Here is a 16441-nt window from a genome sequence, read left to right on the forward strand (position 1 = left end):
TGCAACCTTCAAAACACACCTCAAACAGTGGATAAAAGAAAGTCTGTGACCACCTTTAACCTTTAACCTTTAACCTCTATTATTGTCTCGTGTCACTTGTGCCTTTGTATTTGTATTTGTATTTTATTTGTAATTTGTCTTTCTCTGTTACCTGCCTAGGGACAACAGATGGAAACTAGCACTTCTGCAATAATCTGGCATTTGTACAGCTGTAATTGTTACAGCTGTTCATTAATATGCACTGTCCCTAACAAATAAATAAATAAATAAAAATAAGAAAAATAATAATAAGATCATCAGCCAAAACAGTTGCATACAGACAGTTTGGATTCAAGACTCTTCACTAAGGCGTAAGGGGAGCTTTTCTTTGGGTAATATTTGTCTATTTCTTCAGTGAATATTTTCCCTTTTTTTTTCTGTTTTTATATAATAGTTGTGTTTTTGGTGTCCTGTCCCTTTAATATATTAAGCTGTGTGTGTGTGTGTGTGTGTGTGTGTGTGTGTGTGTGTGTGTGTGTGTGTGTGTGTGTGTGTGTGTGTGTGTGTGTGTGTGTGTGTGTGTGTGTGTGTGTGTGTGTGTGTGTGTAGTTGACGGCATTGGAAATAAGGGAAACTTCAACGTATTTTCCAGAATAAATTTGAAATTAAAAGGAAATAAAGAAGCTTGGGTGCAGATTTTAAGGGGCTGCAATACTATTTTTATTTATATATTCAACCTGTATTTATCCAGGTTAGTCCCATTGAAACGAGGAGCCCAGAATATCGAGATTTTTAAACGCAGTCTTAAAACTCATTTATTAAGTCTGTTAAGTTTTATATAGCGCTTTATATCAATTCAAATCTTAACATTACTGTATTGTCTTTTTTATCCTACTACAATTTTAAATATTTTCCTCTTATGTATCTATTTTAATATCGTGTTGCTTTTATGTGTCGTATTTTATTTTATTTTATTTTATTTTTATACATATTTTTTAAATTCTTATTGGTGTGCATTAGTCTCTCAATTATTTTATAATCTACTTTTTGTCAATAACTTTTCTGCACTCTTGTTACGCACTTTGAACTGCAATTTAATTAGTCTCAAAGGTGCTATATAAATAAAGTTTGATTGATTGATTTGATTGAAATCAGAGATCTCTTTCTCAAGGGAGATCTCCAAGAATAGCAGAAACGCACACTTTCAACACCAAAAACACTCAAACTCAAACAGCACACACTTCATAATAATGTCAGTCAAAGGAACTAAATATTGGAATATTCTCCCACTTACAGTAAGAGACTCACAAACATATGCAACCTTCAAAACACATCTCAAACAGTGGATAAAAGAAAACCAAGTCTGTGACCACCTTTAACCTTTAACCTCTATTATTGTCTTGTGTCACTTGTGCCTTTGTATTTGTATTTTATTTGTAATTTTCATAATAAGAAAATATTTGTGTATTTCTTCAGTGAATATTTTTCCTTTTTTTCTGTTTTTATATAATAGTTGTGTTTTTGGTGTCCTGTCCCTTTAACAGATAAAGCCCTGCTGTGTGTACTCGCCAAAAAAAAAAAGGGAGTGACGGTCAGTGAGTGGGACAGCCACGCCACGTCACGCACACTGAGGAATATCACGCTCATAAATATGTTTGTTGACACTCAAACTGACTTCTAGGCGACCTGGGTTTTGCATCGTAACCTTTTTTTATTTTTTTATAAACACGCTGATAAAAGTTTTTTCTCCCCTCTTGATTACTTATCGGATCTTGTTGGTGCCGGTTCAGTGGATTCTGCTGCCCTCCAGCGGTCAACAGGAGGAACTTCAGTCCGGGCTGGGTACCCTCCTCCCCGGCCGCCGCTCCGTGTTTGTGTATGTGGAATGCGGGTCAAGCGGAACTCACGGCTAAAAACTGCGCTTCAAATCAAACTCAAACACCGGCTAGCGTCCTCCTGGCGTGCTCTGTATGTACTGTCACATTTATTGTCAACTCTACACGGATGTATATCGTGTGCATTTCTTCCACAGTGTTTCTTTTCGGGTTATTTGAACGAGTTTTAAATCTCTAGTGTGGAGTCGCACTAGCTGAGTCCGCTAGGAAAACGCGACATCGTCATTTTAAAATGGCGCCAAAGATTATAACCTCAGCCAGTGGAGAGCTGCGGGATTTACCACCTTCTGTGCCGCTGCGCTTACTTTAAAGATAACCCAACAACATTAATGTGTTAATAATCATCGTTACAGTTTGTGTGTTCACGCTGACTTCAGGTAGTGTTATGAAACAATCAAATTATTGACCCCTAACCTTTGACAGATAAGCGTGGTGTTATGTTAGCATTCGTTACCGTGTAGCATGCAGCCAACGAGCTAGCCTGTTGCTAACAACCAGCGTTGCAAAGGTTATATAAAAATATGCACTTAAACCGCAAACTCTGCTTTAAACAACTTGTTTCATTAACGTTAAATAAGCCATTTTAAGCAAACAGACACGGTTGAGCATTAAGAAAGTCCAATTATTATAATAAAAACATGATTGGAGTTGCCGGGTGGGTGGGCCTGCATGTTGCATAACGGTACTGGGAGGTGAGCTAGCCGTCATGCTAACGGTAGCCGCGCTGTCTGTGTTTAGATGTGTGGGCGCTGTGACGTGTGTTTGAAGCAAATCCCGATCACACTTTTAATTGCGTAAAATGGCTTGCATTTGCTTCTATGTTGCCGGGGTAACATGCATGCAAACTCTGTATATATACCTGCTAAACTTAGCCGCTAGTTGGTTAGCCGATACTTTCTGTTGGCTGGAAAAAGGGGCGTCACACAAACAGTTAGCTTAGCATGCCGTTAGCATTTTCCAGCTAAAATAGGGCTTGATCCTTTTCTTTCTCCCCCGTCGGAGCATGAAACTATGTCCACCTGTTTGGAGTCTGGTGTCCTTGCTGATGTGTTTTTATTGTTGCTGCATTCTTTAAAGTTAACCTATAACTCTGCAGGTTAGTTGTTAGGATGTTTGTAACTTCTTGACTGTGATGTTTACAAATATAATCATATGGTGGGGTTTTGTGTTTCTGTCAGAGAAGTGGGGAAACAAGGAGAGAAAGGATATGTTTTTACATGCATGTTACAGTCTGATATGTGATATCTTTATATGTGCAAGAGCTGATAATGTTGCTGCAGTCATCACATATAGATAATTGCTGTACACATATAAACAACACAACTTCAGAAGGTTTATTTTTTATATTCAGGTCTAATTACAGATTTATTTTCCTCATATATATATATATATTTTTATCCCTCCATGGGTTATGTACATTTCTTGTTATAAGTCTATTTTTTTAATTGCACAGTTTAAGTTTGATTCATCTAGGGGGATTCTTTAAATCTTTTTTTCAGGTTAATATATATGTATGGGAGGGGGGGCGTCGGTTTTGTGGTTAATTTGTAATTTGTACGTCTTTGTAACCTGCTACTGGATGCTTTGAATTTCCCTCGGGATCAATAAAGTATCTATCTAATGATTGAAGTCAAAACCACATCGATAGGTCAGCTGCAGAGATCCTAATATCATAAATGCTTTCTAACAATCAAAGCTCGAGTATGTGACATAAATATGCTTTTGCAGAGTGGAAACTTTATGATTTATATTCTTCAAAGGCGTTGTTTTCTATTTATTCTACAGATAGTTCTCCATCTGTAGTGATGATGCCGTGTATTAGTGAGACTGCACGTCTGATCAAAATACTACGGTGGCTGGGAAGTGCAAAGCAAAATTACAAATGTGAGACAAATTTACATTTTGAAAAACCTTTTAAAATTTTTAGAAAACAAAATTACAAAATCAAAACACTTATACCAAGAAGAAAAAAAAACACATTTACATTTTATAAAACAAATTTACAAGATGTGAAACACTCTTACAATCGATGAGACAAATTTACAAACGACAGAATCTTGACAAAATGGGAATGTACCAAATGTCGGAAGTGATCTTGAGGGGTCATTTTGTTTGTTTTGTTTTGTACAAACGCGGTACATTCCCTTTCCGTCAAGATTCTGTTGTTTGTAAATTTGTTTGGGGACCGGTGAAAGTGTTCTGCCTCTTGTAAATTTGTTTTGTCCTTGCTAAGTGTTTTTGTAATTTTGTTTCATAAAATGTAAAAATGTTTTTCAAAATGTAAATTTGTCTCACATTTTGTAAAAGTGTTTAACACTTTGTAATTTTGCTTTGCACTTCCCAGCCACCGTAAAATACAGATACTATGTGTCTGTTTTTGAGCCAGGCTTCCTGTCTTATTCTGTAAAATGATTATTTTCCTGATCGTTTGTGTTTGTTTTTTAACCGTGTCTTTTATCCCCTCTGTGACTTAACCTCTGTTTTGTGTCGCGTCCCTCAGCCGGAGCCTCACAGACACACAACAATGAAGAGAAGCAGGCACCCAAGCAGCAGCGACGACTCCGACAATGGAAGTAAGCAAAATAATGTCACTGCTGACTCACTCGTACCGAATCCAAATATAGACCTCAATGAGGTCAGTGCAAGACCGCCCAACTTCCCCAACTTCACTCATGAAAGTGGAGTGTAAACGAAACGCTTACTTTCATCTGTAAAAACCACAAACGGTAATGGTGGCTGAAAGTTAATTCTTACATATCATCAACGATTCAGAACTATATTTTAGGAATTCAAAAGTCGCTTTTTCTGCATCGATCTATTTGGGTTATAGCAATTTTTTATTCTTGAGTTCTTGTCTTGTTTTCAGAAAATGTGTTTTCCAGTGTAAATGTATACTTCATGTTTAGGAAGGAAATCAGGAGAGAGAAAAGACAGCAGATGGAGTCGGATAAAGGAGGAGACGGGGGAGGCGTGCAGTTTAAGAAACAGCAGTCAGAGTAGGGACTGGAGGGTCATTTGTACCTTTAAAGACGTCCTAACAGGTCAGAGAGAGGGACTAATAACTTCATAACTGACTTCTGTAGCTTGTTTCATCCTCCACAAGATCGTAGGTGGAGGGAGTTTAGCTTTGTCACAAAAAAATGTTCAGGTAAGTTGTTGATCAGGGGAAATTGAGCTAAGGTTGAGAAGCCTCCCTGTGATTGTTTGGACTTACTTATCATCCAATCAATCTGATGAGGCATCGGGTGTAAAAACAAACCCCAAGCTTTTACTGGAAACAGCTTTAAGTCGAGGTCGAGTTCAGGATTCTGTTATGCAAACAGGTAACTGCATCAACCTGACCAGGGTGATGTGTGAGGTCCCACATGTCGTTCAAATTACGGCCCTGTGTCCACCTGGCGTTTTTTTTTTTCTGGGTAGAAAAGCGCTGGCTGTGAGCTTGGGCGCTATTGCATGAAACGTTTGTTTGCTGAGAATAAAAAGTGCTGCACGTCCGTCCTGTCTCTATGACAACAGCGGCTGTATAACCGACACTGCTCCGTTACTTTTTACTGCATTTTTTATATTTTAGATAGTTTATTCCCACTCAGAAGAAAATAGGATTTGTGTACAAGACATGATGAGTAGGCAGCAAAACTATGCGGAATACATTAATTTTGAAAAAAGCACCGGTGATGTCAACAACACCATTTTTTTCTGAAAGTGCTCAGAGCAGACGTCTGCCTGCCTAGCACAATTAAATAAAGACGCTGGTGTTTAGAAAAAAACGCTTGGTGGACAGGGGGTCTAAGCTGATTTTATTCGCTGTGAAACTGATGATATTGTCAGATATTTTATAATTAGTCTCAGAAGTTAATTCATTGAATAGTTAAGAAAACAAATTTGAAACAGAAAATGTGATCTCTGGCATTTTGAATTTTCAAATGAGCCACATGTGGCGGGGAAATCCCAACTTTTCTGAGGGTGTGAGGCTGATCATTAGAGCAGAAACAGAAGAGATGAAGAGACGTGTAACAGTCTGTGCTGTTCCTCCTGCAGGTAATTCAACATGCTGGTCCCAACATTCGTCGCAGCCCAGGAGAGGGACCGGGCAGAAACCCTCAGAGGTACGTCGACTCTGTTTTTACTATTTTTATAATTCTGTTTGAAGTTGATTTGTGTTGATCATACTTCATCAACTACAACCTGGGTTAAAAAAAAGTTGGAGGAGTGAATCTCAGAAAGAGTTAATATTTAAAAAAGTACAACAAAGTTTGAACAAAATAATGTGTCTTTGTACAGATTTTAATTTCATGTCAAGAGATGAATGCGCTCCTTATACCAGTTTTTGTGGAGTTGAAGTTTTATCTTTTGCTTTCTAAGAATTTGTTATTTCTTTTTGGATCCTTTGAAATTCTTTTAAATCTTTTTAATTAACAATTTCAGGTACAAATGGATGTAACATTTACTCTTAAGTGAGCAAAATAACTGAGTGAAGTCATTCTGTTTTTGATATCATGAGTTCATATGAACTTCCACAGCTGAACTGTGGATCCTGAAGACGGAAACATACCATCTGTTATCTGCTGCACAGTCTGTGGACTTGGTCCCTGCAGGCCACTGTACACTCCCTCAAACTCAGAGCCAATCAAATCAAAACAAAACAATGACTCCAGCCCAAGCTGGATCCCGATTGGCTGTTCTTGCTCGGCTGTCTGCACACAACGTGCGAGTCACTTTTAACCCCGTAAACACTGATATGAAGCACGGTCATTGGGTTCAAGTTGTTATGAGGATTTTATTTGTATGCAGAAATATTCAGATGAGCTAGAAACATAAAAACACGGTGTAATGCTGCATTTTTTCAAGCTTCTATGAGCCTAAGGAAAGTTATACTTAACATTTCTGTGCCACTAATTTGGAAGCCGAGTCAAAAGTTATGGTCTCTTCTTCAAGGCCTTATATTTACATCTGTAAAGCATCAGAACATCAGAAGCTTCAGAGAAATCATAAAAACATCATGATCATTCCTCAGTCTCAAAACGCTGTAAACTGTCCAACACAAACATTTTGCAAAAGAAGACAGTGCTTTAATAACTCACTGCAATTTCTCAGCTAAGTTTACTGACTGTTTTTTTTTAATGCAGGTTTTCAGGACAGATCTGATCACCGCCATGAAGGTTCATGACTCGTACCAGCTGAACACAGAGGACTACTACGTCCTGGCCGACCCGTGGAGGCAGGAGTGGGAGAAGGGCGTCCAGGTTCCCGTCAGCCCCCAGTCCATCCCGCAGCCCGTCGCCAGGTAGGAAAGCAGCTAAACCGGCCCATATTTACTCACTGGATACAGAAAATGGAGATTTTAGAGTATTAATCGTGTAAACTCAGGATTGTGAACTGTGTCCTGTCTGTGCGTCGCAGGGTGCTGGCGGAAAAGGGAAAGGAAGTGATGTTCGTCAGGCCAAAGAAGTTGATCCGGACGTCGGGCACCGAGGCTCTGGGATACGTGGACATCCGGACGCTGGCGGAGGGGATGTGCCGCTACGACCTCAACGAGGAAGACGTGGCCTGGCTGCAGACCGCCAACCAGGAGTTTGCAGAGATGGGTGAGTCCTCGTCCTGTTTGCACCTTATATTAGTTTGTTTAGGTTGTTTGAGACCGTAAAGGAGAAGTTAGAAGCTTCAACTGCATCCTGAGACAGAGATGAATCATTTAGCGAGGGATGGTATTTATTGTGTGGGCACATTTGGAAATGTCTATATCATAAGTCTGAATGGCGGCTGTGGAGCAGTGGTAGAGACAAAGGTCGGGTAGTTAAATTTCGAGCTCCTGCAGCCACGTGTCTGATGTGTCCTTGGGCAAGACTGAAAAAAATCCTAGGAGGAAAATAAATATTTTTCTGATAGTAAAACCTTTATTTGGATGTGCTGCTATAATTTAATTTTCCTTGTTTATATAACTTAAGCAGTTTGGTAAATCAGGAACAGTGTCGCTGTAAACCAAGCCAGCCATCTTGTTATAATTTCTACAGCGTCCATTTCTCTCTGTGGGAGTCAGACGCTGAGATAAACTTTGATTTGGATATGTGACAGCTGATCATTCAAACTGCATCATCATGTTTGTGTTTGTAAATTTTAAATGTTAGTGTGGTTCCAAGTCAGATGATGTGATGAAGAAAAAGAAAGACACACTGCTGGTTCACAGTCAGGAACATGTTCGACGCTTGAGTCTTTTTCTCTTTCCTTTCCATAACTCTGTCTCAGCTTTTCTCTCCCTTATTCTTGAGCCACTCTCTCTCTTGGTGTGTTTCTTTGTAGAGTCTCTCTCGATGCTTCTCGTGTTGCTTTGACCACATGTTTGTGTTGACTACAGTCCAACCTTTTCTGCGGCAACTTTGTGGTTTGATGACTCACAGAGTAAACCTCACAGTCACCCCTGTAATTAAGTATAATTTCAGTGTTTGTTGGGAAGGGTTATCTGCAAATCTAGTTACACTTAGGCCGAGAGAAACGAGCATTTAGAAGTTTATCACAGTGATTTTTACTTTTAACTCCACAAGCTTTAAATGTAGTAATAGTTGTGACCTCACAGGGAAGTACTGGATACTTGAAAAATTTCTGTAGCAGGTTTATCATGTCTTATAATTTCCTAAAAGTTTAACAACAACAAAAAAAGTGTGAGAAACAAATGAGAAACCCTTCTCTCCCTGCTCTTACAGCCCTGCCCCCGCTGGACGAGCTCACCATGGAGCGCGTGATGGAGGAGTTTGAGCGCTGCTGCCACGACAACTTGTCGCACGCCATGGAGACGGAGGAAGGGCTGGGCATCGAGTACGACGAGGATGTGGTGTGCGACGTCTGCCAGTCGCCCGACGGGGAGGACAACAACGAGATGGTGTTCTGCGACAAGTGCAACATCTGCGTTCACCAGGTCAGAGCGCAGCGACTCACACGGGCCAATGTTGTACAACTCTTTGCTTTGGAAGTCTCACATTTCAGGAGGCGGGGCTTCCAGAATCACAGCCAAGATTTGAACATTTAGAGTTTAAGGTGTAGAGTTTTTTGTTTTATTATATGATGTCTTAAACCAAACCCTGATAACCTGTGAAGCCCTTAAAATCTTAATTTGACTGTCGAGATTGTTAAGAAAGCAAAACAGAAATCTTCTTAAATTAGATCAGCTGTTGTTGTGGTTTCATCTGACAAACGCACACACACACACACACACACACACATTTACTTTCTCTGTTTGCTGCTGCTGTATCGATTTCTGTCGACTGCCCGGTAAAATGAGCCGGCGTCTGTTTTGCGTTTTCCCACCAGGCGTGTTACGGCATCCAGAAAGTCCCAAAAGGCAGCTGGCTGTGCCGGATCTGCGCCCTCGGCATCCTGCCAAAGTGCCAGTTGTGCCCCAAGAAGGGAGGAGCCATGAAGCCGACCCGGAGTGGAACCAAGTGGGTCCACGTCAGCTGTGCCTTGTGGATTCCAGAGGTGAGGAAACAAATCTTACCTGTTCAGATTTATGCAATATTGGACGAGTTAATCTCTGTGGGAAATCTTTTACAAAATACTGTGACTTTAACTTTTAATTTCACACCAGCGTCTCAACACATGACAAAAAGTACACTTGAAAAGAAGACAATTCTCTTATCTCTCTTAGTTAAAATGAGTTAAAGTTATTCACAAAGTGGTAAAAAACTAAAGCTGCAGTTTGAGTTTTGCTGCAAATAAAAAAAGGCAACAATAACAAGAAGGTTATAACCAGGTCAGAGATTACTGCAGCGGTAGCAGTTCTGTGTTTGCAGCCCCTAAACGTGTCAACAGCAGCTGCGCTAACATGTGACCACGTGCCTCAAATGATGATGTTTACTCTGCCGTGCAGGTGAGCATCGGGAATCCAGAGAAGATGGAGCCCATCACCAACGTGTCCCAGATTCCCAGCAACAGATGGGCTCTGATCTGCTGCCTGTGCAAAGAGAAGACGGGAGCGTGCATACAGGTAGGTAGAGGCGCCGCTCACATTTCATTCACGCAGAGCGATTTAATGAGACGTGAAAAAGCATCAGAGTATGTGCCAGCGGTGTGTTATCCTCTGTGCAGTGGTGAGATGTTTAATTCCCCCCCCCCACTTCTCACAGCCAAGCTAACGCTGTAAATTAGTCTGTAATGATTTCACAGCTCAGCAGGAGTGAGGAGGGAGGCGGCTGATGATCAGTCAGCATAAAATCAGTAGTTTGAGTTGAACAGTAACGCCTCAGAGGGAGAGCTTAAAAGTAAAAACAAAGGATGTTACTAGCGGCGAAATTAAAAATTTAAAACAGTTTCCCGTCATAAACAGATTACTTTTGTAATTTTTTGTTTCATAAAAAACGCTCTTCCATGTCCTTGGAGTGTTTGAATTTGGGTCTTATTTTAAAAATGTTTGGGTTTCCTGTTGCAGTGCTCAGCGAAAAACTGCCGGACTGCCTTCCACGTGACGTGCGGCCTCCACGCCAGCCTTGAAATGAACACGATCCTCACAGAGGACGACGAGGTCAAGTTCAAGTCCTACTGCCCCAAACACTCGGGACTCGAGGGCACAGAGTTCAGAGACCGAGACTCAGAAGGAGAGGAGGAGAAGGAGAGCGCCAGGGACAAGAAGGGCAAGAGGAGAGGCAGGGTGAGAGGGGAAGATGACGCCGCCGCCTCCTCGTCCTCGCCATACGTGGCTCCGCAGCTCATCAGCAGAGCGCCCACTGACCTGGAGGCGCTCAGCAGCCGCCAGCAGGAGAAGAGGGTGAACCTCCGCAAGCTGAAGGTGCAGGCGATGGAGGAGGACTTCTACCAGTTTGTGGAGGTGGAGGAAGTGGCCGGCCACCTGAAGCTGCAGCCGGAGGTGGTGGACTTCCTGTTTCAGTACTGGAAGCTGAAACGCAAGGCCAACTTCAACCAGCCTCTCCTCACGCCCAAGAAGGACGAGGAGGAGAGCCTGGCACGCCGCGAGCAGGAGGTGCTGCTGCGACGCCTGCAGCTGTTCACACACCTCCGTCAGGACCTGGAGAGGGTAGGTCCCTTCTTCAGCTGCAGCGAGGGTCAAGGGAGCAGAGACAGGAAGCGAAACCTCTTCAACAGGAGGGACTAAAGATTAACAAGTTTAATAAATGCTCCTGAATTCTCACCGTGGTGGAGAAAAGTGTTTGTAGTTAAGATTATGATAAAAAGAAATTCCAATATTTCAGCGTACACGATTTCAGTGCAGAAAAATCCTCGTACTGATGGAGAGTAGTTTTCTTCTTCAGGTGAGACAGGAAGCATTCTCACTGAAATCCACAAAAAAATACAGTAATGAACGGTCACTCTACGAGGTGTAGAAAGGAGTCACTTGTTCTTTAGTAAATCAAGGTTTTTATGGTCATAGTTAATGTGTTCAAGTTGACTAACTGTGCTCTTGGCCGTAGCTTTCTAAATGGTCATTAAAAAGCATTTTGTCCAGTTAGATTTTACAGACTTGTTAGGAAATAAAAACGTAGAAAATAACGATTCTGGGGAAAATATGAGTGTTGTTAAATAAAGTCTTTATCTTGTAAAACTTGTATCGCTGGCTCGGCCTTTAAACTGAACTGGAGGCCTAAAAATGTGCACAAGTTCTTAACTCTGAAGTGGACTCATGTCGCACATAAATTCAATAATGGTGCAGGTATGAACTAAAGTGTAGGTAGCGATAGGTGACTGTACAAGAAAATAGGTTAATAGGTAACTGATGCATTAATAGAGTGAATTAAACGAGAAAAGGGGAGGGGGTGCTCAAGGTGATATAAGTGAGTTGGTCTAAGACTTGAGATTTGTTTTAAAACAACAATCTCTGTATTTATGTGGTTGTGGATTTGAAACATGTACAGGTATCTTTACTAGAAATGTATCAAAGTTTAAAGTACCTCGTAGGACAACCCTTTAGGCCCCGTGTCCACTTAGCATCTTTTTTCACAATCTCTTTTCTCAATCTTTTCATAATGTTTGATATTCCCCGTATTTTAGCCTCCTGCGGATCGTACCCACTCATTGCCCCGTGCCTGCTGGGGTAAAAAACGTTCTCAAATATAAAACATGCAGCGGCCGTTGTAAACAGACTGTTGTCATAGAGACAGGACGGGCGAGCAGCGCTTTACTTCTCAGCGAACAGCCAGCGCTTTTCTGCCCATAAAAAAACGCTAGGTGGACAAAGAAACAGAGACGGGCTAAAATCTGCACATTTGAGAAGTCAGTCGTAAACAGTTCCAGTGTTAGACGATGGTCATGTGAGTTTACGATGGTCGGTCTTTTGTCTTTCCTCAGGTCCGTAATCTGACCTACATGGTGACTCGGAGGGAGAAGATGAAGCGCTCACTGTGGAGAGTCCAGGAGCAGATCTTCCAACAACAAGTCCGACTGCTGGACCAAGAGCTTCTCAAAGGTGAGCCAGCACGACGAGACGCCATGAGGGTCTTTCAGTCACTTATTAAACCAAAGCTCTACACATCTTAGAACCTTTACAAGGCAATAATATTCAGGACTTTGTCTGACTGCTGATTTGATGTTTTGTCTACCTGTAAACCCGATAGTCGTGCATGTTCCCGTTATGGCTGATGTAATGTCTGAACCTAGCTTGTGATATTTAACTGTATCCTGTAGACAGAGATTCAGCTACATAAAAAAATCTGCATTCACAGTCATGCATAAGCAGAACGACTAGTACAACCATAGTGCCTCACAGCCATTTGTGTAGAGAAATATAATTTAAAAAGTCATCAACCAAGCTGGAAAATCTGGAGATGTTCTTTGATAAACACCCCACATATTGGTTATTTCAATAATCCCATAAATTTAGGAAATTAAGACAAAAGAGAAAATCAGGGGGCTTAGAACGTAGCTCTGTGGTGCTCCACTGTTAATGAGGGATGAGAGGTGTCCGTCCGTACCACCAGGGCTGCCCCAACCAGGAAGCAAACTCCGGTGTTGAAATATGAAGCAGATGTGGAAGTGCAAAAACTGCAGTTCCTCAAGTGTTTGTCTGAGACTGGCTGCAAAAACCTCGGAAGTCCTGCCAACATAAATGTTAAAATGCCCTTCTCAAAAAGAAATAAACCTGGTTATTTTTATATTAATAGCTGTTTTGGTTATATCAAGAGGTCCGCATACAGAGGCGAGAGCGTCTTAGCTGTTAACCAGGAGGCTAAAGTCCCGCCTTAACTCTAGTTTGTCTGTGATGATCGCCATAGTTTGGCTTCAAAACTCCACTTAAGAAACCCATGGGTGACGTCACTGAGACTACGTCTATGTTTAATTCAGTCTATGGCCCGACATACCAGTTTGATTTCAAACGTTTTCTATACAGTCTCAGTTTTTTAAACTCGGATCTCTACAGATTTTAGATGAGTCATATCTTCACTGTAGACTGTATAATATCACATCCTGGCTCTTCGTCTGTGCTGACCTTGTACCCGTCTTGTTCTCGTTGCAGGAGATCCTTCAGCCAACGATTTGGAGAAGCTCTTCTCTCTCGGCTGGTTATCCTCTCAGGGCTCCCAGTCTCGCTCCTCGTGGAGCCAGTCGGGACTAAAAACCAAACGAGGGTCTTTAAAGCAGGAACGAAGGAAAAGCAGCGACAGAAGAGGCCCGTCAGACTCTCCGTACACTCACAGGAAGGACAATCTGAGCAAACCGCTGGAGACGAAAGACAGTAAGACGTCTGAGGCGGCGAGCGAACCCAAAGTCCTGAACTCCGACATCAGCCAGGAGATTCAGTTCTTCAAGCTTCAGAAGGCCGAGGATTTTCAGGAAGCAATGAATGTTAAGTCGCACAAACCTGAGAGCAGGAAAGGACCGAGGAGGGAGGCGGAACACGAGGCGCTGAACAGACGGCGGCGAGACAACGACCACGAGCAAGAGGAGAGGAGGAGGAGGCGGAGGAGCGAGGCGGTGGAAAGTCTGCCGAGCCAGGGGAAGAACCGGCTCGGGTCGAAACACCTGGAGAAAACTGTGTCCATCAGGCTGGTCGACATCAGGAGCTCCGACACGGTCACGGACGACTACTTCATGGAGGAAGGGATGACGAAAAGAAGCCCCGCCTCCGTCGCTGTCCACGCCAACGGCTGGCTGAGGAAGTCGAACGGCTCGCACACACCCGGCCGGCAGGTGGGCGGGCACCTTAAAGGCTGGGGCAAGTTCAGGATCCCCAAGAGGAATGAGAAACCTCTGACGGCGAAGGAGGAGGAGGAAGACGGCGACGAAGAAGAAGACGAGGAGGACGAGGAGGAGGAAGCGCAGCATCACAAGCCGCTGCTCAGACCGCCGATAAACACGTCGAACCCCAGGACCAGACTCCGCACGGGGGCCGAGAGCGACGGCTACGCCTCCGACGCCAAACCGGCCGACGGCGAGATGGAGCCGTGCCTGAAGCGATGCCACTCCCACCGGCTGAGGGGCGAGTCGTCTCTCGCTCGCCGCTACGGCTCCGACATCATCCGCCGCGGCGTGCTCGCGTCCTGATGTCGGAGGAACACTCGTTGAGGAATAAGCTGCACTGTGTTAGTCGGGGGGGGGAAAGAATGACAGTCGCTCTTTGTACCTTTATTTTTCTGCCTAGATGAAAAACAGAGCTGATATTTATTTTTTATTTGTAAAATATGTAAATCTGGGAAATATTTTACTTTATTTTGAGCTAGTTTTTATTTTTGTTTCTTCCTTTTTAAAAAGTAGAAAGATGTCAAGTTGCCACTTAAAACGCTCGCTCCGATACGTACAAGCAAAAGCATCAGCACGGGGAGGATGTGCGATTTGCTTGGGACCATAAGCTTGCGATGTATTTTTGTTTTTTGTTTTTGTTTTTTTAGATAGAAAACTGAACTCAGTTGCACTTAGCCGAAGAAGCTGATGAACGTCAGCGAACTAGAACTCTATAGGTTTTTATTTTTTAATCAAGCACACAGCTACAAGCACCGCTATTTAAACTCCAGCTATCATCAGACTGTCTTTAACACGACGACATTATGAAACGGGAATCCACAAACCATAACGGAGGGGAAATCAGATCGATGTTTTTACTCGCCCTCGTCATCATCGTCAGCACTTAAGTGTAATTGAACTGCGATCGTATCCATCATGTGCCTAACTTTTATTTGAAGCATTTGCACTACGAGAGGACGGCACAGGTGAAAGGTATGAGTAGAGTTATTTTTACACTGAAAAACTGAGAAAAGCGTTTTGTACCCTTGGCCGCCCGCTGCTGTACTACTGTTATGCAAAATGAATTTTTTTTTTTGTCTTTGTCTTAAAGAGGAATAAAAACTTAAAGATGAATTCAGTCTCATTCTTCTCTGTCTTACATTAACTGTTTGATTTAACAGTAAGTTGTCCTAATTCTTGAAGTCCCCATGAAATTAAAAATGCATTTCCCTGGTTTTAATCCAGCGTTTCAGAGTTAAAAATGTATTGACCTTCCAAATATAATTCAATACCACATTATCAGAGAGTTTATTGCATCCAAATAACTGTATTTTATCTTCATGTAAAATGTTTCAAATGTCTGATGACTCATCTTACACGTTCACACATTTGTCAAAGTTAACTATCAAATCAAATTCATCCCAAACGTCATGTCCCGCCTTCTTTTGTGATTAGTTTAGGGCTGTCAAACGATGTTTTTGCATGTTTGAAATATCATCATCTAAAAATGGATATGCTTTTATTTTGAAATTTCGTCATGTCTTTAGACTGAGGGTACTTCACTTCCTGTTTGATTATGTACCTGCATTTATTTTGAAATTGAAATAAGGCACTTCCTGTAGATTGAAGGTTATGACTTTGCCTTAATTACGGAAAAAAGTTATTTAAACCTAAACGAGAACAGGTCAAAGGAACGGTAACAAAGGTCAATGTGTGATGTCATAAGGGGGATATTACTTTGGACTGTCTGAGTGTTTGTTAAAGCGAAATGAGACGTTCCCTTTTACATCATTGTGACTACAGGGAGACACTGAGGAGGCTTATCTACGGTGCACCTAAAGGGACAAAATAGCATGAGATTAAAAATGCAATGTGTACTGCAGACAAATTCTAAACATTGTAGAGAGCTGTCCCCCCCCCGCCCCCCCTCCTGTCTAGAGTCGAGGACACTGAAGCTTCAGTGTTTATCCAGCTCTGCATGGGTCTGTAAACCTTTCTGTGTTCTAACCTCTCTCCATTTTTCAAAAGCATCTCCAATATTGATCCTAGTTTGAGCACGTTTCTGCTCGTGGAGCTTATTAGAAACATGCAGAGGCTTTTTAGGTCGGGTACAATCACTTCTATCTGAACCACTTCTCTTGCCCGCTTCCATCGCTGCAACGCCTGTTGACCTGATAACTGCTCTCATATCTGACAAACAGAGGGGCGTCCAAAACGGCCGTGTGGTGGGGGGTGTCTTAAAAGCGCCTACCTTCTCTGGTCCAAACAAATCCAGAGCATTCAGGAGCAGAATCTAAAGTTAGAAGGAGGACATACTGGCTGCTGCATTGTTGTCAGAGAAGCTTCAACATAGCATGTTTCCTTAATGATCAGATAGTAAGATACCTTTATCATTTCACTCACTACAC

The 16441-nt window shown here is 42.2% G+C and overlaps 1 protein-coding gene across 2 annotated transcripts; it reads left to right on the forward strand.

The window, feature by feature from the left end:
• Positions 1-1591: 1591 nt before the first annotated feature.
• Positions 1592-15167, forward strand: jade1 (jade family PHD finger 1). Of its 2 annotated transcripts, none has more exons than XM_061062438.1 (11): positions 1592-1947; positions 4375-4447; positions 5913-5980; positions 7001-7158; positions 7275-7459; positions 8573-8784; positions 9177-9344; positions 9736-9852; positions 10294-10896; positions 12165-12282; positions 13330-15167. In XM_061062438.1, the coding sequence occupies exons 1-11, from the start codon at positions 1858-1860 to the stop codon at positions 14355-14357; spliced, it is 2820 nt and encodes a 939-aa protein (XP_060918421.1). In that variant the 5' UTR covers positions 1592-1857; the 3' UTR covers positions 14358-15167. The 2 variants fall into 2 exon arrangements, with proteins under 2 accessions (XP_060918421.1, XP_060918422.1); XM_061062439.1 differs by lacking the exon at positions 1592-1947 and adding an exon at positions 1988-2251.
• Positions 15168-16441: the final 1274 nt, after the last annotated feature.

This window comes from Labrus mixtus, chromosome 18 (assembly GCF_963584025.1).
Source record: "Labrus mixtus chromosome 18, fLabMix1.1, whole genome shotgun sequence".
Classification (NCBI taxonomy): Eukaryota; Metazoa; Chordata; class Actinopteri; order Labriformes; family Labridae; genus Labrus; species Labrus mixtus.